Source organism: Salvelinus fontinalis, chromosome 10 (assembly GCF_029448725.1).
Source record: "Salvelinus fontinalis isolate EN_2023a chromosome 10, ASM2944872v1, whole genome shotgun sequence".
In the NCBI taxonomy this organism is placed as follows: domain Eukaryota; kingdom Metazoa; phylum Chordata; class Actinopteri; order Salmoniformes; family Salmonidae; genus Salvelinus; species Salvelinus fontinalis.
In genome coordinates, this window is record NC_074674.1 from 31,871,492 (window position 1) to 31,895,406 (window position 23,915).

At 40.6% G+C, this 23,915-nt stretch overlaps 2 protein-coding genes across 2 annotated transcripts; one reads left to right on the forward strand and one right to left on the reverse strand.

Annotated features, from left to right (window-relative positions):
* The first annotated feature begins 780 nt into the window (after positions 1–780).
* On the forward strand, positions 781–7,059 carry LOC129864028 (S-adenosylmethionine synthase). The gene is made up of 9 exons (XM_055936573.1): positions 781–1,087; positions 3,351–3,428; positions 3,635–3,757; positions 3,888–4,000; positions 4,115–4,258; positions 4,460–4,678; positions 4,860–5,042; positions 5,255–5,388; positions 5,569–7,059. Exons 1-9 carry the CDS (start codon positions 997–999, stop codon positions 5,669–5,671), a joined length of 1,188 nt encoding a protein of 395 aa, XP_055792548.1. The 5' UTR covers positions 781–996; the 3' UTR covers positions 5,672–7,059.
* A 212-nt stretch (positions 7,060–7,271) lies between these two features.
* On the reverse strand, positions 7,272–23,686 carry LOC129864029 (prosaposin-like). The gene is made up of 12 exons (XM_055936574.1): positions 23,583–23,686; positions 23,291–23,346; positions 18,205–18,279; positions 17,458–17,583; positions 17,240–17,359; positions 16,512–16,592; positions 12,832–13,015; positions 12,528–12,670; positions 12,355–12,435; positions 11,515–11,625; positions 11,219–11,289; positions 7,272–7,753 (listed from the first exon to the last, which is right to left on the reverse strand). Exons 1-11 carry the CDS (start codon positions 23,635–23,637, stop codon positions 11,254–11,256), a joined length of 1,068 nt encoding a protein of 355 aa, XP_055792549.1. The 5' UTR covers positions 23,638–23,686; the 3' UTR covers positions 7,272–7,753; positions 11,219–11,253.
* Between the last annotated feature and the right edge of the window lie 229 nt (positions 23,687–23,915).

Below are 23,915 nucleotides of genomic sequence, written 5' to 3' on the forward strand. Positions count from 1 at the left end.
AATGGTCGGAAGTGGGAAAAGATGGATTTTGGTTGAGATTCTGCAAATTTTCTCATCGATAAAATGTTTGTTTATATTCTACCCCCTTTTTCTTGTCTCATCGCTGCAACTCCAATTGAGCGCTGCCCTATGGGACTCCCAGTTACGGCCGGTTGTAACACAGTTTGGGATCGAACCCAGGTTTGTAGTGCCTTAGACCACTGCTCCACTTGGGAGGCCATCGATCAAACGTATGATCTCCATACAATTTTTTTGGTTTCCAAAACCAGACTCTGTAACAAACAGAGTGGACTGCGTTTTGTAGACTTTGCCAAAGTAAAAAAAAAAAATGTTATTTAGGAATGCAAGACCGAATTTAGTTTTTGCACACTTATCCTGTACTACTAAGAAAATTAAAAGAGACCTACTAACTTCTATCAAACCCTGCCCCATCCCCTTCATCCCCTTCCAACCTCAATAACCCTATACACCAATCTTTTCCTCTCTTCCACATACCAGTACTAACAACAATACATCAACACATGCTTCACCGTGGTACTGCTGTTGTACTGTGTTGTTGTGTGTGTCGAACTGCTTTGCTTTATCTTGGCCAAGTCGCAGTTGCAAATGAGAACCCAACTAGCCTACCTGGTTAAATATAGGTGAAATAAAAAATACATTGAAAAATGACTTGGTGGGCGCAGTGTGTACTCGATCATCACTACACCCCCCCCCCCCGAAAAAAGACTACCTGGAACGTGTCCTTAGTCAACAGCCCCTCCTATACGTTGCAATTGGCTAAACAGACAGGACACGGGGACGCCCCTCACTGACGCGATTGAAGGATAAATATCAACGCCACCAGATTGTTTCAAGAACACCGGCGAAATAGCTAAGTCTACAGAAACCCTAATTTTGAAATTGGGCAATATACTTAGTATCAGATACATCATATTTTGTAAACTACAGTTGACTGAGTTTAGCTAGATATACTCTGCAAATAACAATTCCTTTAAAATGAACGGGCAATTGAACGGTTTCCATAACTCACTCATTGATGAAGACTGCTTTTTGTTCACCTCTGAATCTGTTGGAGAAGGACACCCAGGTGAGTTTGCGTCCGTATTATTTTAGCTAGCTAGTTTCCAACATAAGGAAAGGTTATGTGGTAGATTCAGCGAATTAGCAGCAAGTGCTGCCAAATGCCTGCCAGTCATGTTTACAAACACGCATAAACGTTAGCTAACATATTTTTCGTATGCCTCAGTCAGCTAGCTATTTGACTATTTTTCACATTTGCTGATCTTTGAGTCAGACGATATTATGAATGGGGAACGCGAGCCAGAGTCAGGCCACGCGGGTTGCCTTCGCCATGGGATCGGGTGCTAGCTAACGTTAGCTAGGAGCTAATGCTAATCCAGAAAAGTGTGACACTAAGATACTTGTCTGGATGGTCAAGTCGCCACCCGTGGTGCATTTATTTAAAAACGTAACATATATGACATATTTTTATATATTCGTCGTTGTTCCTTTCATTGAATTTATTACCACATTTTGGGCGAGTCGAACGACGGTATTACATCAGTAGACTGCGAGTTCGTGCACGTGACATAATGCAACTGCGAGCGCGGACCAAGTAGCTTTTGTTGTTATCTGGTCACTGGTTTAGCGGAGTTCTCTAGCAGTGGTGTATTTTAGTTCAATCCAATGCGTGTAGTATAGTAACAATTGTGTCGGTGATTTATTTTGATTTGACTGAAGCATGAGACCACGGTGTACTCATTTCACCTCAAATTACCATTGTTTCAGGAGCTGAAATAAAAGATCCCAGAAATGTTCCATAAGCACAACAAGCTTATTTCTCTTAAATGTTGTCCACAAATTTGTTTACTTCACCCTTAGTGAGCATTTCTCCTTTGCCAATATAATCCATCCATCTGACAGGTTTGGCATATCAAGACTATGATTAAACAGCATGATCATTACAGGGGACAATTTAAAAGGTGACTCAAATGTGCAGTTTTGTCACACAACACAATGCCACAGGTGTCTCAAGTTTGGGTGTGCAATTGGCATTTTGACTGCAGGAATGTCCACCAGAGCTGTTGCCAGAGAATTTTCTCTACCATAAGCCACCTCCAATGTATTTTTAGAGTTTGGCAGTACATCCAACTGGCCTCAACCGCAGACCACATGTGTGGGCGAGCGGTTTGCTGATGTCAACGTTGTGAACAGAATGCCCCATTGTGGGGCATTCTGTTCACCTCTACCGACAACAAACAATTGCATTTTATCGATGGCAATTTGAATGCACAGAGAGAGCGTGATGAGGTCTATTGTCGTGCCATTCATCCACCTCATCACCTCATGTTTCAGCATGTTAATGCACAGCCCCATGTCCCAAGGATGTGTACACGATTCCTTGAAGCTGAAAATGTCCCAGTTCTTCCATAGCCCGCATACTCACCAGACATGTCACGCATTGAGCATGTTTGGGATGCTCTGGATCAATGTTTATGACAGCTCATTCCAGTTCCCGCCAATATCCAGCTTTTTCGCACATCCATTGATTAGTGGGACAATATTCCACTGGCCACAATCAACAGCCTGATTTAACTCTGCGAAGGAGATGTGTCGAACTGCATGAGGCAAATGGTGGTCACAACAGATACTGACTGGTGTTCTGATCTAAGCCCCTACCTTTTTTTGTCAAGGTATCTGTGACCAACAGATGCATGTCTGTATTCCCAGTCATGTGAAATTCATAGATTAGAGCCTAAGGAATTTATTTACTTATGAAGTAAAATCTTTGAAATTGTTTCATGTTTTTATATTTTTGTTTGCATTACAGTAGTTAGCCAGGTTTTCTGGCTACAGTCCTCATGTACAGGTTTAAGTGCAATGCTCACTCAACATTTGGGGGAGGGAGACAGCTCCATTGCAGCTGATTATCTAGGCTTACCTCCACCCTAAATATAGGCCTAGGCCTCTTCTGCAGGGACTGCAGTGCAACTGTGGGCAGCCAGTCGAATTATGCACCTTTTGTCACAAGAAGCTGCTTTAAGCAAGCAATCAATGTTGTAACAATTCAGTCCATATGATAATCTTTTGAATTAAAAGCCAACATGGTGCTAGTGGTGAGACAGTCTTGTAGAGACTGCCCCACTCCTTGCAGGGCTGGGGGGTGCCAGCCAGGGTGTGAATGGACTGTGCTTAGGAATGTGGCCACCCTAGTGCTTTGCAGCTGTCGCTCATATTGGTCCATTGGTTTTGCATTTGCAGGGATAAACTGCCTGGGGAAGTGTTCAGCTGTGTCTTTTCTATATGTTTAAGCAGGATACACCCCATAACTCCCTTTTCTTGTTTGACAGATAAGATTTGTGACCAGATCAGTGACGCTGTGCTTGATGCCCATCTCAAGCAGGACCCTGATGCCAAAGTGGCATGTGGTAATGATCAAGCACCCATTAAAAACTTTTCTATGGATTTGTCCATGTTACATTAACATGACCTTGCTTCTGTCCCCCCTTTATCACCCTGAATAGCTAATGCTCATGTTTACCTCACTTCCACTCACTTTCCTTCACTTGATTTTCTTCCATTTGTCCCCTTCTTTCTCTCACATGCTTTCTCTTTCTGTCTGCATTTTCTTCAGAGACTGTAGCTAAGACTGGGATGATCCTGCTGGCAGGGGAGGTCACCTCCAGAGCAAACGTCGATTACCAGAAGGTCGTCAGGGACACGATCAAGTACATTGGCTATGACGACTCCTCCAAGGGTATTATGGCGAATTTGCTCTGATTAGATTAAATTGCTACTTTCCATTGAAAACATGGTTTTAAGAGGTCACAGGGTTTGCTTTAGTAGGTACAGAAAGTAACACTGAGGTTTGACTTCCCTTCCCACAGGCTTTGACTATAAGACCTGCAATGTCCTGGTGGCTCTGGAGCAGCAATCCCCTGACATCGCTCAGGGTGTTCACCTGGACCGCAAAGAGGAGGATGTGGGAGCTGGAGACCAGGTTAGAAGGCTCCTGTCTTTGAGTGTTTGTGAGAGGTAGTGACTGGGCCTTGACCGTATGCTAGTGTTTGTTTTTGACCCCGCTCCATGTGTTTGACTGTGTTTTGTGTTACAGGGTCTGATGTTTGGTTATGCCACTGATGAGACTGAGGAGTGTATGCCCCTCACCATCGTCCTCGCCCACAAGCTCAATGCCAAGATGGCTGAATTGCGCCGCAACGGAACCCTACCCTGGCTGAGGCCAGACTCCAAAACTCAGGTTAGATTCAGCATTGTAGCCCATGAACACCCATGTACCAACTATGGCAAGGAAGTCATGTAATCCCTTGTCCAGATCTTCGTAATGAAGCTGGCTTTTCAGATGCACTCCAATCACATGCAGGTATCCTAGTACCTTGCCTTACCTTGTCAAACGTGTGTACTCTTTTATTGACATTTCATACCTCGTCGCCCTCTCTAGGTGACTGTTCAGTATAGGCAGGACCGTGGGGCCATGCTCCCAGTGCGTGTGCACACTGTCGTGGTGTCCGTGCAGCATGATGAAGTAATTTGCCTGGATGAGATGCGTGACGCGCTGAAGGAGCAGGTTGTGAAGGCTGTGGTGCCCACCGTGTACCTGGACGACGACACCATCTACCACCTACAGCCCAGCGGCCGCTTTGTCATCGGAGGTCCTCAGGTGAGACAGAGATGTATTGTACACCACCGTCCTCAATAGACTCTAGAAAATGGCCATCCAGAGAGATGTGATCAAGTAGCTACATAGTCAGTCAGATTTGTTTTTTAAAGTAGGCTCTTGTCAACACGAGAGACATTTCCAAGGCTGTCCTGGGCTCCTTGGCTGACTCTCCCCCTCACAGGGTGATGCTGGCCTGACCGGACGTAAGATCATTGTGGACACCTACGGAGGCTGGGGGGCCCACGGTGGAGGGGCCTTTTCAGGGAAAGACTACACTAAGGTGGACCGCTCTGCTGCCTACGCTGCCCGCTGGGTGGCCAAGTCCCTGGTGAAGGCTGAGCTCTGCAAGCGCGTACTGGTCCAGGTCAGGATTGAGCTAATGGCTGCAACCTAACAATTTTATTTGTCTTTTGTGGTTGTTTTCAGCTTGTGGATTCAGGTTTTGACTTGCTATTAGAGTCATTCACTTAGAACTGTTATGTATAACAATGAGATGAAAAGTAAAGATAGCATATTTTACAACCTGTCATGTGAATCTTGATCATGTAAGTTAATAAGAAGTGGCTGTGTTGTCAGGTAGCCTATGCTATTGGAGTGGCCCATCCCCTATCCATCTCCATCTTCCACTATGGGACTTCTCAGAAGAGTGAGAGGGAGCTGCTGGACATCGTCAAGAAGAACTTTGACCTCCGCCCTGGTGTTATTGTCAGGTAGTGTGGAACAATGGTGGCTGCCAGTAACATATTTTGTTATCAGCGGTCCCATAGGGCCGGAGCTGGTCCTCATGGGTCTAGGGGTTCTACATTTGAATGGCAACGGCTTGGTTTGCCCTCTAGTAATCTGTGCATTTATTTACCCAGTTCAACACTATTGTGCTTTCTGTGTTCCAGGGAGCTCGACTTGAAAAAGCCTATCTACCAGCGGACAGCTGCCTATGGCCACTTTGGGCGGGAGGCCTTCCCCTGGGAGGTCCCCAAAAAGCTCAAATACTGAATCTCTCACCCTGAGCTATGGGTGTACTACAGAAAAACCTACAAGCTCTGGGAGGGACGAATGTCCACAATCACCCCCAAACTCTCATCCCTAAAGGAAACATTTTACTCTCCTGTCCCCTCTACCCATCTGCAATTGCTTGCACACCCCCTGAAATCCATTTCCTGTCTTTCCCTCTGACAGTTGTTTTATCTTCACAGAAATGTATTTTCTCTCCTCTCTGCTGTTACTGTACCTATCCCCCACCCAATGTTTCTCTGGTTGGAGAAATAATTGATGGCACATTTTAGGCCTAAGAATGCTAGGAGTTGCAATAGGTAATTAGGATGTAAATCTTGTCCCCTTAACTATTTTTGATTAAAAGTTAAGTTTTTGCCATTTGTCAGATGCAACCAAAAACCCATTTGTCAAAGTGGAACTGCAGAACTTGAGTTTTCTTAAACTATAGTACCTTGTTTGGAACAGTTAACCCTTCAGACCATGTTTTCTGATGTGTTACAGAGAAGTCAGAAGCTTCTAATGAATTCTGGTTCTGTTGGGATGTATGTTGTATCTCTATTCCCTCTGTCACATCCTTTGTCAAATTAAGATTACATGTGAACGTTCTAGAATGTTCTGTTTGTCCTGATAGACCAAGGTAAAGGCAAGGCACTTCCCCTCTAGACAGTGACCACTGGGTGTCGCTAGAGAAACTGCTTCAGTCTGCTCCTGTGAGGGGCTCTCTTTACTATTTGATAACTCTATACTTGAAAACAAACGAAAGTGCTTCATTTTTGACTGCCTTTAGGGATCTTTTAACATGGATGCTGACAAGTGAGGAAGGTAAACTTTAAAAAATAAACAACAATTAAAAAGCATTAGAGCATTGTTTTACCCTCTGGTTCCTAAAGTGGTCCACAGAAAAACTTTGCGTTGCAGCCACTAGGTGGTGCTCTAAGCATTTGCCAGTTATTTATATTTTAGCGACAAGGGTTTGGTTTGGGAGATGGCTAACTTCGCGGAAGTATTTCAAACTTTTTTTTCCTTCCCACATGCCCACTGATGGGAGCAAAAGTCTGGCGGGTGTTGTACAGAGAAACCGGCCTCGTTTACAATGCTCTCTCTGTTGGGTATGTGCGGACTGCATCATTTGCATTCTCTACATTCTTTTAATATCTTCTTTAACATTTTTGGTGGTGAGGTTCAGTCTGGTTACTGAAGGTGTAAAAGTGCCTTTTTTAATGTTTTTACCTCCCCACACAAACCCTGCCTGCTCCTGCTACCATCTCCAACCCCTCACCTGTGATGCTCTCTTGATGCTTACAGACCCCTCCCCTTGGCTCAAATGTTCCATTTCCGAAAGACTTGAAATGCTCCATGTGAAACCTTTGAATAAAAGTCTACCCTGATGTTCTGTGCATAATTCCTTTTTGAATTTAAAAAAAATTCTCAATATGCAACTCTTGCAGCACTAACCTCCATGGGTACTGAAACAGAAATACATTAATTGGGAGAGGTAGATTATCATGTCCCTAATGAGGACACAATTTAATGTACAATGTTTGGAATTTCAATACACAATTGCTCCTGTTTGTAGAAATTATTTCCATGAAAGGGTCAGTCAATGGGAAAAGTTTTATTTATGTGATTTGATTTTGATAACGTCAGTAACCATAAAAGAAAGAGCATGGGGAACACAACTAATATTCATGAGGATTGAGGTCACATGTAAAGCTAAAATCACAAGCAAGGTAATCTGACCATTTTCTTAGTACATTTAGCTTTGTAGACCACCTTTACTGCTAATCTAATGTCTCTAAATAGTTTCAATGTCTTTATCATGTTCTCTTAATCCCTAGCTCACAGGAATGCATTGATTTATTCATACTGACTGTTGTGTGCTGCCTGCAAGTAAAAGTACAAAAGAGTTTTATAAAATCATATCCATTGGCAAAATATTCAGTGCAATGTTCATGTGTGAAAGAAGTGTTATATCGAAAAATATTGACACAGTAAATAGAATATTTGTAATTTGATGTTGAAAGCTTTGGGATCTTCCATTGTAGCGAAGGCCTCAGGCTCTCAAAGTCTTCGATTATCAATCTGAAAAGAGAGTGGGCACAACATTTATTTACAACCCGAGTCATTTGTGTGTGTGACAACCAGTTCATCTGAAACCTAAATAGCTTGCCTATCATAAGATTTATTCATATTTGTGTTACTAGGGTCAGTTTAATAAATCGTGTCTCTGTTTTTTATAAACCCCCCCCTTCCTGACACATCCTAGTGTTTTGTAAACCCAATCCGTGCACAAAAATGCAAATCGTTGTGTGATTAAATGTACCCTTGAAGAAAAAGGCCCTTTGTAATAAAGCATAGGCTACAGTTGAGTAGATTTCCACATTTCTTTTTGCAGGGTCTGGAAAATGTGCCTTTTCATGCAATTCTACATAACATTAGCAGAATCTCTTTTAATGCCAAGCAAATTACTGTGAGAGTGGCTACTCTGAGAGGGACAAACTTATAAATAAAAAAATCTGGCTTTGTGGCCAATGAAGCGACACACAGATTCAATGTAGCCTACAATATTAGGAGGAAATACACTGAGTATACAAAACATTACCAACACCTGCTCTTTCCATGACAGACTGACCAGGTTAAATGTACAGTATATTATAGGCTGCAGTTGGCTACTAAATAAGTGGCACACTGACTCACCCAATGATGAAGAAGAAGCCTAGGCTAGTACTGACCGGTGATGAAGAAGAAGCCTAGGCTAGTACTCACCGGTGATGAAGAAGAAGCCTAGGCTAGTACTCACCGGTGATGAAGAAGAAGCCTAGGCTAGTACTCACCGGTGATGAAGAAGAAGCCTAGGCTAGTACTCACCGGTGATGAAGAAGAAGCCTAGGCTAGTACTCACCGGTGATGGCCAATGCGCTGTTCGTGGCAATAGCATATCTCAAGATAAACTACTTTGAAAAACAGTGATACTGTTCCCTCAACAAACAAAAAAAATCTTCAAACAGATTATTCTTCTCTTTTCAGCAGTAGGCATTTGCTTTCCAAACTATGTTTTTCCTGTGATTGTATTTTTAAATTAGCAAAAGGCAAATTAACAGCCGTAAGAGGCTTCAAAACCCTTCTATGGAAAATGTGTCTATGGCCACAATGCAACAAACTGTTCTATATTTGGCGAGCATGCTGCCCAAATTGTAAGGCATACCTGTAACTGCCAAAAGAAAGAAATGTGGCTACATTATGCTCTCTGGTGTATTTTGAACATTGAGAGCTCCTGTAAGCCCCTGCATTAAACCGGCCCTGTGCGTTAAAATGTGGGATTCAAATGGATTTAATTGTAATAATGAGAACTTGTTCTCAACTAGCCTACCTGGTTGAATAAAGGTGAAATAAAAAATAATAATATTTTGTCAGCGATTTACACAAACACATAACAAAAATATTAACGAGCTGAAATTAAAGATCCCAGAAACTTTCCATATGTATTAAAAGCATTTTTTTGCACACATTTGTTTCTATCCCTGTAACTGAACATTTCTCCTTTGCCAAGATAATCCATCCAACTGACAGGTGTGGCATATCAAGAAGCTGATTAAACAGCATGATCATTACACAGGTGCACCTTGTGCAGGGGGCAATAAAAGGCCACTCTAAAATGTGCACAAACGCAGACCACGTGCATGGCGTTGTGGGCGAGCGGTTTGCTAATGTCAACGTTGTGAAAAGAAAGCCCCATGGTGGCGGTGGGGTTATGGTATGGGCAGGCATAAACTATGGACAACAAACATAATTGCATTTTATCGATGGCGATTTAATACACAGAGACACTGTGACGAGATCCTGAGGCCCATTGTCGTGCCATTCATCCACCTCCATCACCTCATGTTTCAGCATGATAATGCACAGCCCCATTTCGCAAGAATCTGTACACATGTCCTAGAAGCTGAAAATGTCCTAGTTCTTCCACGTTACCCATTGAGCATGTTTTGGATGCTTTGGATCGACGTGTACTACAGCGTGTTCCAGTTCCTGCCAATGTCCAGCTTCTTCGCACAGCCATTGAAGAGGAGTGGGACAACATTCCACAGGTCACAATCAACAGCCTGATCAACTCTATGTGAAGGAGATGTGTCGCGCTGTATGAGGTAAATGGTGGTCACACCAGATACTGACTGGTTGTTTGATTCACGCCCATAACTTTTAAGGTATCTGTGACCAACAGATGCATATCTGTATTCCCAGTCATGTGAAATTCATAGATTAGGGCCTAATTAATTAATTTAAATTGACTGATTTCCTTATATGCACTGTAACTCAGTTAAGTCTTAGAAATGGTTGCATGTTGCGTTGATATTTTTGTTCAGTGTATGTTGAATTTCATATTTGATTAGACATGTATTATTTGGCCATGTTTCAATGTTGATGGTAAAATGGTATGTTTGAATGCCAAGAGTGTGCAAAGCTGTCATCAACGCAAAGGGTGGCTACTTTGAAGAATATCAAATATATTTGGATTTTTTTAACACCTTTTGGGTTACTACATGATTCCATATGTGTTATTTCAAAGTACAAAGTTGAAAATAGTAAAAATAAAGAAAAACCCTTGAATGAGTAGATGTGTCCTTTTGACGGGTACTGTATGTATACACTATCCAAGCAGAAGACACATCTCCTTCAAATGTTGATATGTGGTTGTGTTCACAATTCAATGTTCACAATTCAATATCCAGTTTGTCTCTCAGTTAATGAATAGCACTAAATAAAATTCAACTTAAATGCACTTCAAATATAGTTTTATTTGATTTAGTCCTATTCTTCAACTTAGAATTTTGGTTGAGATGGAGACATAAATCCAACATATTACTAACTTGTAGATCAACCCACCGTCCTTCATAAAAAATAAAATATCTAAAGGTAAAAGTGTATTATTAATATCACTAACTACTTCTAAACTTCCAAAGATCCATTCAACCATGAATGAATGATAATACTGTATGAAAAGATGATCTCTTCCTAAATATTTGTTCAAATTATACATTTTGTGTATGGTTTCTTAGAATCAAGGGGTGGCTTAACTAACCCTTTCCCTCAATTTACCCCTCTCCCTTACTGGTTGATGACCCTTTTTAAATCCAATGTATTTCCATGTTGATTCTACGTCACAATACATTGACAAATTACGTTGAAACAACAATGATTAAACCAGTGTGTGTGTCCAGTGGGTTGTCATTCAAAAGTCATGTCAACCCCTATTAATTCATGTGATTTATTAGGCCAATTTGTACTCCTGAACTAATGTAGGCTTGCCAAAACAAAGGGGATGAATACTTATGCAACAACTGTATTTTAGTTATTTAATTTGCATACATTTGTAAAGATGTACAGGATTTTTTTTCACCTTGACATTATGGAGTATTTTTTGTAGATCAATGGCAAAATATCATAGTTAAATCCATTTCAATCCCACTTTGTAAAGCAACAAATGTGAAAAAATCCAAGGCGGGTGAATACTTTTTATAGGCGTATGTACATCAAGAGTCAACTTACCGTCCACTTTGAGAGTAGGTGCTGGGCAGAGGTTCTTACTTCCACGCAAACTTCTGGCAGATTGACATCATCTATATAAGACAAATTGCATGCAAAGATTTAAACACCTTTGTTCTGTTATGAAATGTGTACTATCCTTTTATGTATTTTCTTGATGTATTTCCTATTGTGTAATTTCTTGTGTGATTGTGTGATGCAAGGCTCCCTTAGTCTTGAGACATTAGTCTCAATGGGACTCCCTGATAAAATAAAGGTAAAATAAAATAAAACTTTGTTGGTGCGTTCAGTGGCCTTACCCCGCATTCCAGGGCAGTCTTGAGGTCTCTGCAACTGTAGCTGGGGCCCAGAATGCATGGGTCCCCTCCCTGTTCTCCTGCCTCTATCACTCCCCCACACAGGCCCACTCTCTGAGAAACAAACAAACTTAAAGTACATCCCCACCCCATAGAAATGTGAATTTAACCTCTACGGGATCGGTGTCCCCCCGCGGGACGGTTGAGCTAACGTAGGCTAATGTAAGTAACAAAATAAATTCCCAGGATATAGACATATCTGATATGGGCAGAAAACTTACATTCCTGTTAATCTAACTGCACTGTCCAATTCACAATAGCTACAATGAAATAATACCATGCTATTGTTTGAGGAGAGTGCACAATTAGGAACTTGAAAATGTATTAATAAACCAATTAGGCTCATTTAGGCAGTCTTGATACAACATTTTGAACATATATGCAATGGTTCATTGGATCAGTCTAAAATTTTGCACATACACTGCTGCCAACTAGTGGCCAAAATCTAAATAGCTCCTGGGCTGGAATATACATTATTGCCTTTCTCTTGCATTTCAAAGATGATGGTACAAAAAAAATACTAAAAAACGCATGTTTTGTTCTTTGTATTATCTTTTACCAGATCTAATGTGTTATATTCTCCTACATTAATTTCACATTTCCACAAGCTTCAAAGTCTTTCCTTGCAAATGGTATCAAGAATATCCTTGCTTCAGGTCCTGAGCTACAGACAGTTAGATTTGGGTATGTCATTTTAGGCGAAAATTGAAAAAAGGGTCCGATCCTTAGTGACTTTCATGTTATGTTACAGTGTGTAGTCGAGTGACTCTAAACATGACATACCTCACACACATCAAGGGCAGACTCTGGTTTACCCAGAAACCCCTTCAGCTGGTGGCCATGACGCTGGGTAAAGCCATCACACTGAAAAGAGAGAAATAAGACATGAGCCCAGAGGCATCTATAAGGCTCCTATGTGAGATGAGGGGAGATGTAGACCAGGGGGCAGGGCTGACCTTAGGCAGGGCCTTGGGGTGGAGCTGGCAGACAGAGGCCAGGAAGGAGGAGGTCTGGGGCTCTGAAGCATTGGAGCCCAGCTGTAGACGAGTCAGAACCGCCAGGGTCAGACAGGAGTCACAGTCAGACAGAGGAGCACTCCCTGAGAGGGAGAGAAAGAGGGAGAGGAGAGAGGGAAAGAAGAGAGAGACATTTCAAACAGAGGATAATATAGAAGAGGAAATTATAGAGAGAAAAGTGATTATATGGTGGTGGTGCAAAGCAGGGCAGGAGGGATGAACGATGAAGTGGTCATGAACTCACCCAGGACAGGCGTATCCATGCCATGACAGGCTTCGACGAGGGTGCATATGACCTCAGGGGTGGCGTAGGTCAGGAGCATGTCCATCAGCATCTTACCATACTTCTCTATCAGGTTCTCACACTGCTTCCTGTAGGACATGGGTAGAATACCACACACCTTCCCCAGCAGATCAATCACAGCCATCTGGGACGGGAAACAGATACAGGGCATTGGGAAAAGGATTGTTTGTGTGTGCGTACATGCACACACATGTAGGGTGGCAGGTAGCCTAGCGGTTAAGAGTGTTAGGACAGTAACCAAAAAGTTGCTGGTTAAAATCCCCAAGCTGTCTAGATGAAAAATCTGTCAATGTGACCTTGAGCAAGGCACTTAACCCTAATTGCTCCTGCAAGTTGCTTTGGATACAAATGTCTGCTAAAATATAGATGTCTGCGTTAGCGCACAGAAAACTCTGATTAGTAAGTTTACACTGTGGGTGTACAATTGAATGATTTTTAAGTGTTTACATGAGAACCACTAGAATGTATTTTTCTAAAGACTTTTCAAAGTGTTGCCCTTTTAACAGTGTTACAATGTATATTTCCTAACACCAGCGATGTAGGTATTGAACGCTATATTGGGTGACGACAACACTTTTTAGTGTGTTCCAACTGATAGTTTCTAACACCAGTGGCATTAAAATGTTACACTAACTCAGTGTGTAAGGTACAGTCCTATGGTGTTCACTGATACCGTGTATTTTGGAATTTGAATTTAACAGTTTACTAGCTTATAAACTAGCTACATCACATCACATGCTGGCTTGCAAAATGATGTGTAAATCCTATTGAATTCCAGCCAGATTGAGGATATCCAACAATTTTTACTTTTAATCACCTGCAACCTGCATTTAGAATGACTGCCAAGGTAGAGCTCGAAAAAATGTAGACCAACTAAACTATCTAAACTGGAACAACCATCTCAGCAACGGGTGCAATAAATCCAACTACGGTACTAACAGATTGGATTAGTTTAGAAAAATGTCATGGTATTTACATTTGTGTAGCATAAAATCAATGTACATGCAAAAAATATATATATATGTACCTGCAATTTTTACAACTCATTTTCAAATGACTAATTACAACACACAAAATCATACAGTCACCTTTCATCAAACTTAATCATCTAGAAATACATTTCACATTGCAATACGTGTTCATATAAAAGTAATTGCTTTTCACAATGCAATGCTCACATTACTTTTGATATGATTCTCTCCTCTTTTGTTAAAATACATTTTACTATAACTTAATCCGACTGCTCTGAATTGATGATCACTTAAACATTTGGTAAACCTATAGATTTGACATGTCAACTGTTTTGTCTACTACAGATTTTGAGAACTCCATAATTAAAATATATGTCTGTAAAGTAGAAACATAAAAAGTATGATTTACTGTATACTCAAATGTACTACTATGATGATGACAATGATGATTTTACTTCAGAGTACATAAAAAAAATCTGACATTGACAAGATCAGATATGTACTGTACGTAACAAATCAAAGTTTATTGGTCGCATCCACAGATTAGCAGATGTTACAGCAGGTGTAGTGAAATGCTTGTATTTGTAACTCTAACAGTGCAGTAATACAATATCAATACAATACCAATATGCAAATAATCCAGAAAGTCCAAAACAAGAAAGAAATGCATCCCCCAGTACTGTAATATATGCCATTTACGTAGCAGACACTTTAATCCAAAGTGACAATAGTCTACACATTTTGGTATGTGACCCCAGTGGGAATCAAACCCACAACTCTGGTGTTGCTAGTGCTGTGTTCTAATGAACTAAGCCACGTACAGGACCAACACAATACAGAAGTACAATACAATACTTTAAAATACAATACATGATTACAATACAGGTGGAAGATGTATGATTGCCATCCCATAAGCGTACCACCCTCCTTCAGGCCATGGATGAGGCATGCAATGATTTCACACCAGACCTAAATCCGACTTTGATTTGCAATGCTAAAAGGTTATTCCCCAGGTGCATGAACAATAAGGATATTTACTTTGATTTCGATGAGAACCTATGTCCAAATGCTCAAGACAGGCTTGATGCAATTTAGTGCCTGCTAAACAATGTTTCTTTCATTTGATCACACCTTTGATCACACATGGGATAGTGTACCTAATATGAAAACAGTATAATGTACTCTAATTTACAAGTGTTACCAGTGTGGAGTTTTGTACTAAGAGTTTTGAAAATTCACCACAATTTCACCATAATACGGTAAAAAACTGTATTACATTTTTTTTAATCACTTTTGTACAATTTTCACAAGTATGTGTTACATTTTCACAATACTAAACACAAAAATCATCAAAATGACTATCACAAAGTCACTTGTTCATTGCACCAAATCACTATTTCAATTTGGATGCACAATCAACCTAAGTATCTGCTTTTCAAAATGCAACATTCACTTGACTTTTGATTAGATTTTCTTATTTGTTGTTAACAATACAAATAATCAGACAATCACTTAATCAAACTGTTCAAAACTGGTAAGTACTGAACCAAAATTATGTAGTGCTTGTAGTTAGCATATACAGTATAGTTTGATAACTGCTGAACACTGTAAATGTATATATGTTTGCCTCATAAACGTATCAATCTGACATCAATTTATGATGGAAGGTAAACCAAATCATATACTGTATGTATGTGCCATTGTGCTTCAATAGGAAGTGGAAAGAGTCACTCTATGTGCTACCATTTGGAACGATAGTGTACTGTACAATGATCTGATGAAAGACCTGCGTTATATATAACAATATAGTCCACTCATTATCTGAATTTCATTGATACACTGTAAGCTGATGAATTTCAAGCAGATAGACAGGCGATACTGTGTCATTTGACAAGTCCCGTAGAAAAGGTGATCTTGGAAAATGTAGCATGGGGCAGAAATAACATACAACACCGTGCTACGTTTTTACAGTAGCCAACTCCTTTACAATACCCCAATTGCTGATGATTTGTCCTACCTATTTACTGTATAAGAATAATAAAATGTAAAACTGACAGACATATTTCTCAACATGCTCACAATCTGCCATTCGATACAAATTATATATTTTTTTGCAAGTTATAGTCAAATACTGTATGGAAATGATATTTACCATCTACTATTCTTTCTATTAAGCACTTCAAAAAGAACAGTTTTGAAATGCATGTCTTGTATTTTTTGGTATTGGACTAAATGGTAGTTAAAATGACTAAATGGTGAGCCTGTCATTACCTGATATATTGGTGATTAAATTGAATGTTCTCATGGTATTTCATTCATTTTGCATGAATGACTCAGGGGTGAACCCTAACCCTAACCCTAACCTCTATGAATACACAGTCAAATGTTCTGAACATACGATAGGGGCATTACAAGTGTTATCAGTTTAGAGTTTTGTTCTAAGAGTTTTGAAAATATACAACTTACATCTGAAAAATGTGCCAAAGTGATTGAAAAGAAAAAGAACACTAACACAGGCAACACCTCGATTGAATAACAGTATTATAAAGATATGAACAACAGCTGGGGTGTGTGTGTTCCTGTGTGCATGCCTTGGCTGAATCTAGTTGATGATCCCTGCACTAATTATATTTCTATGGCATGCCTTACCTCAGTCCTTATTTTCGGCAGCATACTCTCCAGTGACTTGATAAGATAAATGCAGAAGGTACATTCTGGCGAGAACTGCACCTGGTAGACAAAACAGAAAGAAAACAGAGGGAGAAAGAGAACAAGATAAAGACAGACAAACAGTCAGGTACGGACAAACAAAAACAGTCAGCGTCAGCGGGACACTGTAACGGTCCTGACCTGTTTTATGTTGTTTTTGTATGTGTTTAGGTCAGGGCATGTGTTTTGGGTGGGCAGTCTATGTTATCTGTTTCTATGTTGGTTTTGGTTGCCTGGTATGGCTCTTAATTAGAGGCAGGTGTTTTGCGTTCTCCTCTAATTAAGAGTCATATTTAGGTAGGGTGTTCTCACTGTTTGTTTGGGGGTGATTGTCTCCTGTGTCGTCGATGTATGTACCATACGGGACTGTTTGGCTGTTCGTTCGTTTTGATGTAGTCTGTTCCTGTCCGTGAGTTTTACGTTTTAGTTATGTAAGTTCATGTTCAGGTTTTCGTCTACGTCGTTTTCTTGTTTTGTAATTTTGTAAGTGTTTTTGTTTCGTGTTGCCGTCGTTCAAATAAAGAGATGGCTTATTTCCCTAATGCTGCGTATTGGTCCACTGATCCTTCTCTCCTCTCCTCGTCCGAGGAAGAGGAGGACAACAGCCCTTACAGACACAGAGTAGAGATCAGAGAGAGAGTGCATTAGTCCTGTTCTTTTTGTCTCACCTTTGTCATTGTCATGGCTGACTTCAGACCCTCTTGAATGTGATCAGTCAGCAGGCTCTGCTGCTGGCTGTCTGACTGGGAGCCACAAAGTCCCAACACGGTACACACCTCAGTGGGTTTCTGTGGGAGAGGAGAGAGGCTCAATTCAGGCTCATTCAGTCAGAATGATATAAAAAATTACAAACCAGGATCTTTCACAACCTCCCACCAGCACTTACGAAGAAGCTGGTCAAGAAGGTGATGACCAGGGGGAGGTTCTTATCCACTTGCTCCCGGCACAGTTTGGGGGACGCAGGGCCTGGCATGAGGTCACATAGTTTCTCCAATTCGCCCCTGATCTCAGTCTGGGGATGGAGGAGTGGGAGGCATCAGTTGAAATCATTTTGAGGCACATTAAGTAAATGATGTGTTTTACAATCATTAAGACATTAGAATATGTATTAAAAGCTACAGTAAAGTACATTTATTTTTGCATACCACTGGTTTGTTGGGCCACTGATTGTGTTTAAGAAGAATTAACTATTCCGGGGTGAGATTACACAGACCGAAGTGCCTGACCAGTCTCAGGAAAGGGGAACTTAGAAGTCAGAAATACACTGTGAACTGCTTTTATAGTTACTTTTATATAGAAAAGAGGAAGTGGCTTTCTAACTCTCCAAAACAGCATCGCAGAACAGAAACACAAACTGCACCACTTGTGTTGAGTGAGGGTTTGTGGGAAAAAACAGGTGAAAACCATTTCAGGAACTGAAAGTGTCTGTTGTTTTTCATTGTTTGCGGAAAAGAAACCTGAATGCTCTATCTGCAGCCATAAATAGGAAGAAAAACTGACCCAGGTGAATGAGCATCATATGCACATACAAGTAGTACTGATGTGATGGTTATATGTTTCTGGGTGTTATTATGAATGATTCAAATGTATGGTATGTATGGTTCAGGGGTGCATGTTCTGTCGATGCATTCACCTGTATGTCCGGGTTGGAGATAAGGTCTTTAAGGAGTTCAATTATTTGGGTACAGTCCTGGCAGCTGTCCCCTTTCTGAGAGGAGGAAAGGGAAAGAGAAGAATGCCAACTCAAAGCTGTGGCGGGATACTGAGGCAAAGACATCCATTTATTCAACTTAGTATATAAGTGGAAGTTGACATTATTCCTGAAGGTACTCCCTGAAAAGCAGTGCTGGATTTCTATGAAATGTTATTTTGTGTTGCAAAACATGTCTCCTCTCTTTTATACCTGCTTCTATAGTCTATAGACTGAAAATCTGTTTTAAAGACAACAGAAGTGAAATTGGCTCGGTTCTTATTAAGACACAAAATATTATGACCCCATCACTGAAAGATAACATTCTCAAGAACATATACAGTGGGGCAAAAAATTATTTAGTCAGCCACCAATTGTGCAAGTTCTCCCACTTAATAAGATGAGAGAGGCCTGTAATTTTCATCGTGGGTACACTTCAACTATGACAGACAAAATGAGAAAAAAAAATCCAGAAAATCACATTGTAGGATTTTTAATGAATTTATTTGCAAATTATGGTGGAAAATATGTATTTGGTCAATAAAAGTTTCTCTCAATACTTTGTTATATACCCTTTGTTGGCAATGACAGAGGTCAAACGTTTTCTGTAAGTCTTCACAAGGTTTTCACACACTGCTGCTGGTATTTTGGCCCATTCCTCCATGCAGATCTCCTCTAGAGCAGTGATGTTTTGGGGCTGTTGCTGGGCAACACGGACTTTCAACTCCCTCCAAAGATTTTCTATGGGGTTGAGATCTGGAGACTGGCTAGGCCACTCCAGGACCTTGAAATGCTTCTTACGAAGCCACTCCTTTGTTGCCCGGGCGGTGTGTTTGGGATCATTGTCATGCTGAAAGACCCAGCCATGTTTCATCTTCAATGCCCTTGCTGATGGAAGGAGGTTTTCACTCAAAATCTCACGATTTTTTGTTTATTTATTTATTTATTTCACCTTTATTTAACCAGGTAGGCAAATTGAGAACACGTTCTCATTTACAATTGCGACCTGGCACGATACATGGCCCCATTCATTCTTTCCTTTACACAGATCAGTCGTCCTGGTCCCTTTGCAGAAAAACAGCCCCAAAGCATGATGTTTCCACCCCCATGCTTCACAGTAGGTATGGTGTCCTTTGGATGCAACTCAGCATTCTTTGTCCTCCAAACACGACGAGTTGAGTTTTTACCAAAAAGTTATATTTTGGTTTCATCTGACCATATGACATTCTCCCAATCTTCTTCTGGATCATCCAAATGCTCTCTAGCAAACTTCAGATGGGCCTGGACATGTACTGGCTTAAGCAGGGGGACACGTCTGGCACTGCAGGATTTGAGTCCCTGGCGGCGTAGTGTGTTACTGATGGTAGGCTTTGTTACTTTGGTCCTAGCTCTCTGCAGGTCATTCACTAGGTCCCCCCGTGTGGTTCTGGGATTTTTGCTCACCGTTCTTGTGATCATTTTGACCCCACAGGGTGAGATCTTGCGTGGAGCCCCAGATCGAGGGAGATTATCAGTGGTCTTGTATGTCTTCCATTTCCTAATAATTGCTCCCACAGTTGATTTCTTCAAACCAAGCTGCTTACCTATTGCAGATTCAGTCTTCCCAGCCTGGTGCAGGTCTACAATTTTGTTTCTGGTGTCCTTTGACAGCTCTTTGGTCTTGGCCATAGTGGAGTTTGGAGTGTGACTGTTTGAGGTTGTGGACAGGTGTCTTTTATACTGATAACAAGTTCAAACAGGTGCCATTAATACAGGTAACGAGTGGAGGACAGAGGAGCCTCTTAAAGAAGAAGTTACAGGTCTGTGAGAGACAGAAATCTTGCTTGCTTGTAGGTGACCAAATACTTATTTTCCACCATAATTTGCAAATAAATGCATTAAAAATCCTACAATGTGATTTTCTGGATTTTTTTTCTCATTTTGTCTGTCATAGTTGAAGTGTAGCTATGATGAAAATTACAGGCCTCTCTCATCTTTTTAAGTGGGAGAACTTGCACAATTGGTGGCTGACTAAATACTTTTTTGCCCCACTGTATGTGTCTTCCGTTTCCCTATACAATGCCCACAAGCTTCATTAGAACAGAGTCAGCGGAGGTTCCTCATAGGAGGAAGGGGAGGACCATCCTCCTCAGTGAATTTCATAAAAATAAAAATAATGAAACATTTAAAAAGTTATCCTTTTTAGATAAAACGATTCTAAATATTTTCATGTCAGCAAATAATTGATTAAAACACAATGTTTTGTAATGAAGGTCTACAGTAGCCACAGCAGCACTCTATAGGGTAGCACCATGGTGTAGCCAGAGGACAGCTGGCTTCTGTCCTCCTCTGGGTTCATTGACTTTAATAAAAAACCTAGGAGGCTCTTGGTTCTCACCCCCTTCCACAGACGTACACAGTAATTATGACAACTTCCGAAGGACGTCCTGGAGTGGTGTAAAGCTCACCGCCATTGGACTCTGGAGCAGTGGAAACTCGTTCTCTGGAGTGATGAATCACACTTCACCATCTGGCAGTCCAACGGACAAATCTGGGTTTGGTGAATGCCAAGAGAACGCTACCTGCCCCAATGCATGGTGCCAACTGTAAAGTTAGGTGGAGGAGGAGTAATTGTCTGGAGCTGTTTTTCAAGGTTTGGTCTAAGCCCCTTAGTTCCAGAGAAGGGAAATCTTAACGCTACAGCAAACAATGACATTCTAGACGATTCTGTGCTTCCAACTTTGTGGCAACAGTTTGGGGAAGGCCCTTTCCTGTTTCAGCATGACATTGTCCACAAGCACAAAGCGAGGTCCATACAGAAATGGTTTGTAGAGATCGGTGTGGAAGAACTTGACTGCACAGATTCCAACCTCATTGCCCGACCTCACTAATGTTCTGTGGCTGAATGGAAGCAAGTCCCTGCAGCAATTTTCCAACATCTCATGGAAAGCCTTCGCAGAAGTGTGGAGGCTGTTATAGCAGCAAAGGGGGACCAACTTCATATTAATGCCCAGGATTTTGGAATGAGATGCTTGACGAGCAGGTGTCCACATACCTTTGGTCATGTTGTGTATGTTGACTATGAGGTGACAATGATGGTTAACAGTCATGATATGAAGGTTTGACTTGGGAAGGTTTTTTTTCCTGGTCACAGATAGCTGATGTGTTGTGCACTGAAGTCTACAAGCGAAGGAAAAAAGTGAGAGGAGGAGAGCGCGTAGAGAGTTGCGAGAAGGAATTATATATACAAGGAGCAAAGTGATCATGCTGTTTTAATATGGTTGCTATGAAAGTCAACTGTGAATCCGTGTGATCAGGTGTGTATTCATTCCACCAATTCTATTGAAAACGTTTGTTAAATGAAAGCAAACGGAACGAAACGGGGATAAATATACCTGAATTATTCCAATAGAAATTCTCATTTGCAACTGTTGGACTAATGATTACATCCTAGATCAGCTAGATGCAAGCAAAAGTGTGCAAAATGGTATTGAATGTTTCTGTCACCTTAATTCTGTCACCTTGATTACTCAGTAATCTCGACCTGTGCACCTACATTATAAACTTGCATTCATAGGCTAGGTTGTAGCAGCCTCATGATGGGAACAGGGACATTTTGAGTATCATGTAGTAGCATAAACCTACCGATTTTACACTGAGCTGGGTGAGTGGAATATGAATGGCAGTCATCCAATATGCTGTGATAGAAATAAGGCCATGCTCATAAAACATACAATTATCCTCCCTCATTTTAAACGGCACCTACCCCCACTGAACAGAGAAGACAAGACCAGGCACTAAATCAGACTGGGAGAAAAGTTTCCATCTACAGTTTTTATGCAAGTAAAGTCATACTGTATGAGAAAAAAATCAAGATAGCTGTGATGGAAATAGGACGTTTCGGTACAATTTTATAAATGCCAACAGATCATTTGTTAGTTGACATGGTGGGATTTTTTCTGTCGGTAAAATTAATTATTCAAGAAAAGGCGTTGGAAACGAGTTTATGTGCAAATATTGATATAATAACCATCATATCGAAGTAAACTTGGAATCACGCGATGACATGTTGTGTGGTCCTCCCACTACTAGGCCTACTCGGAAAACCATGCAGTCTTTAAACTACATAGTGTAACGACCCTGGGTTTATAAACGCGGAAATCGACTATGCCGCACGAGCATGCTTTTGCGGTACAGTCGATGGCGCGCCGGACCTCGGGCTAGAAGGTCGAGGGTTTGAGACCTGAGATTAGGGTGGTGAAAGTGCACGGCGATGAGTTTAATGCTCCTTTCCAATAAATATTTAGGGTCTTAATTTGGTGACATAATGATCGATGCTTGACTGCCGTTTGACAAATACAAATATTCTGGCTGTTATCCATAATAATCTCATAATGTGACTAGCCTACCCGCACAGTCTACCCGCTCTGTATTTGCGTGTTGTTGGCAAGAGCGCACGTGCCAAGCACAGAGTAGGCACATTTGCTATTTTACGCAATAAGTTTTGTGACAAAAATCAGTAGAGTTGAACATGCGATTGAAACACACTGAAATCTAGATTTGTATTCGATACATGAAAACTTGAGCGAAAAAACATACTTCATTCAACTTGAAATACTGTCAAAAGTATTGTCAGACTGATTTGTAGTAGACTGCCATAGCCCCAATTAAAATATTAAATAAACATTGGCCGTTGATTACATCACCTTTGGTGAGAACACAAAAAATGTATTCATTAATCAAAATGGGATCATGGGCCAAAAAAGTTAGGGAACCCCTGGGAACTAATCTGATTGATAATACTATTGATAATTATACTTTATTTGATTCATATACTGTAGTAATGATATTGATTATGGAGCACATTATCTGGTCATTTTCTCTTAGTAAAACACAATAATATTTCTATATTTTTTCTATATATTTTTTTGCTTTTTGAATCCTGCCAGGGGGTTGTTAGTATGCAGCACAATGTTGCATACACTGGTAGTCCTATATTTTGTGGGTTAAAGGGGGGATTCGTTGTTTTCAAAATAAAAATAGTTCTTACTTTCAGCTTGTCCCAGGTGTGTTGTGTTCTCTCCCCACCGACAACCCTTGCCAAAGCTGTGGAAAGATACAAATATGAAGAAAAATAAAATCTGTTATATAAATGTGTCTCCATAAACCCTTTTTCCATTTGTGGTTCTAAATGTCTCATGAACAAGATTATATATTTTAATTACATGTTTAATTAAAACATGAATGTATATGTCAATAATGTACATTGAATTAAATATACTATAACATCATATTAATATGTTATAGTATTAACCGAAACTGTGTGCAATTGTATAGCATACCTGTGGTCTGGTAAGAAATGAAGACAACGAGTGCAAGCTTGAAAGAGGCCATCATAAGTCAGTCTCTTTCAAAGACTACTTGGAAAATGAATAACCGCTCAATGTAGGACTGGGGTATAGACAGGGGCCAGCTGCCACAGAAAGCCCTGCCAATCAGAGCTTGACAGAAAACCACAGGTTGAAGTGTGATAAGCTATTTGTATTCTCTTTGGTATTGCGGAACTGAGTTGTACAAAAGTAATGAGGGTCCCAATTCAATATAAGCTGTAACTTTTGTTTCAGTATCTGGATGCTATAACAAAACCCACGTTTTATTTATGTATTTAATTTCAC

What these genes read in the sequence shown, in the direction of transcription:
- LOC129864028 (XM_055936573.1), top strand. Translation starts at nt 997, where the DNA reads ATGAACGGGCAATTGAACGGTTTCCATAACTCACTCATTGATGAAGAC. An exon ending in TGTTGGAGAAGGACACCCAG is followed by an intron (nt 1,088 to 3,350) that starts GTGAGTTTGCGT and finishes CTTGTTTGACAG; the next exon opens with ATAAGATTTGTGACCAGATC. An exon ending in CGCCCTGGTGTTATTGTCAG is followed by an intron (nt 5,389 to 5,568) that starts GTAGTGTGGAAC and finishes TCTGTGTTCCAG; the next exon opens with GGAGCTCGACTTGAAAAAGC.
- LOC129864029 (XM_055936574.1), bottom strand. Translation starts at nt 23,637, where the DNA reads ATGATGGCCTCTTTCAAGCTTGCACTCGTTGTCTTCATTTCTTACCAG. An exon ending in CATGGATACGCCTGTCCTGG is followed by an intron (nt 12,671 to 12,831) that starts GTGAGTTCATGA and finishes TCTCCCTCTCAG; the next exon opens with GGAGTGCTCCTCTGTCTGAC. An exon ending in ACCCCAAGGCCCTGCCTAAG is followed by an intron (nt 12,436 to 12,527) that starts GTCAGCCCTGCC and finishes CTCTCTTTTCAG; the next exon opens with TGTGATGGCTTTACCCAGCG.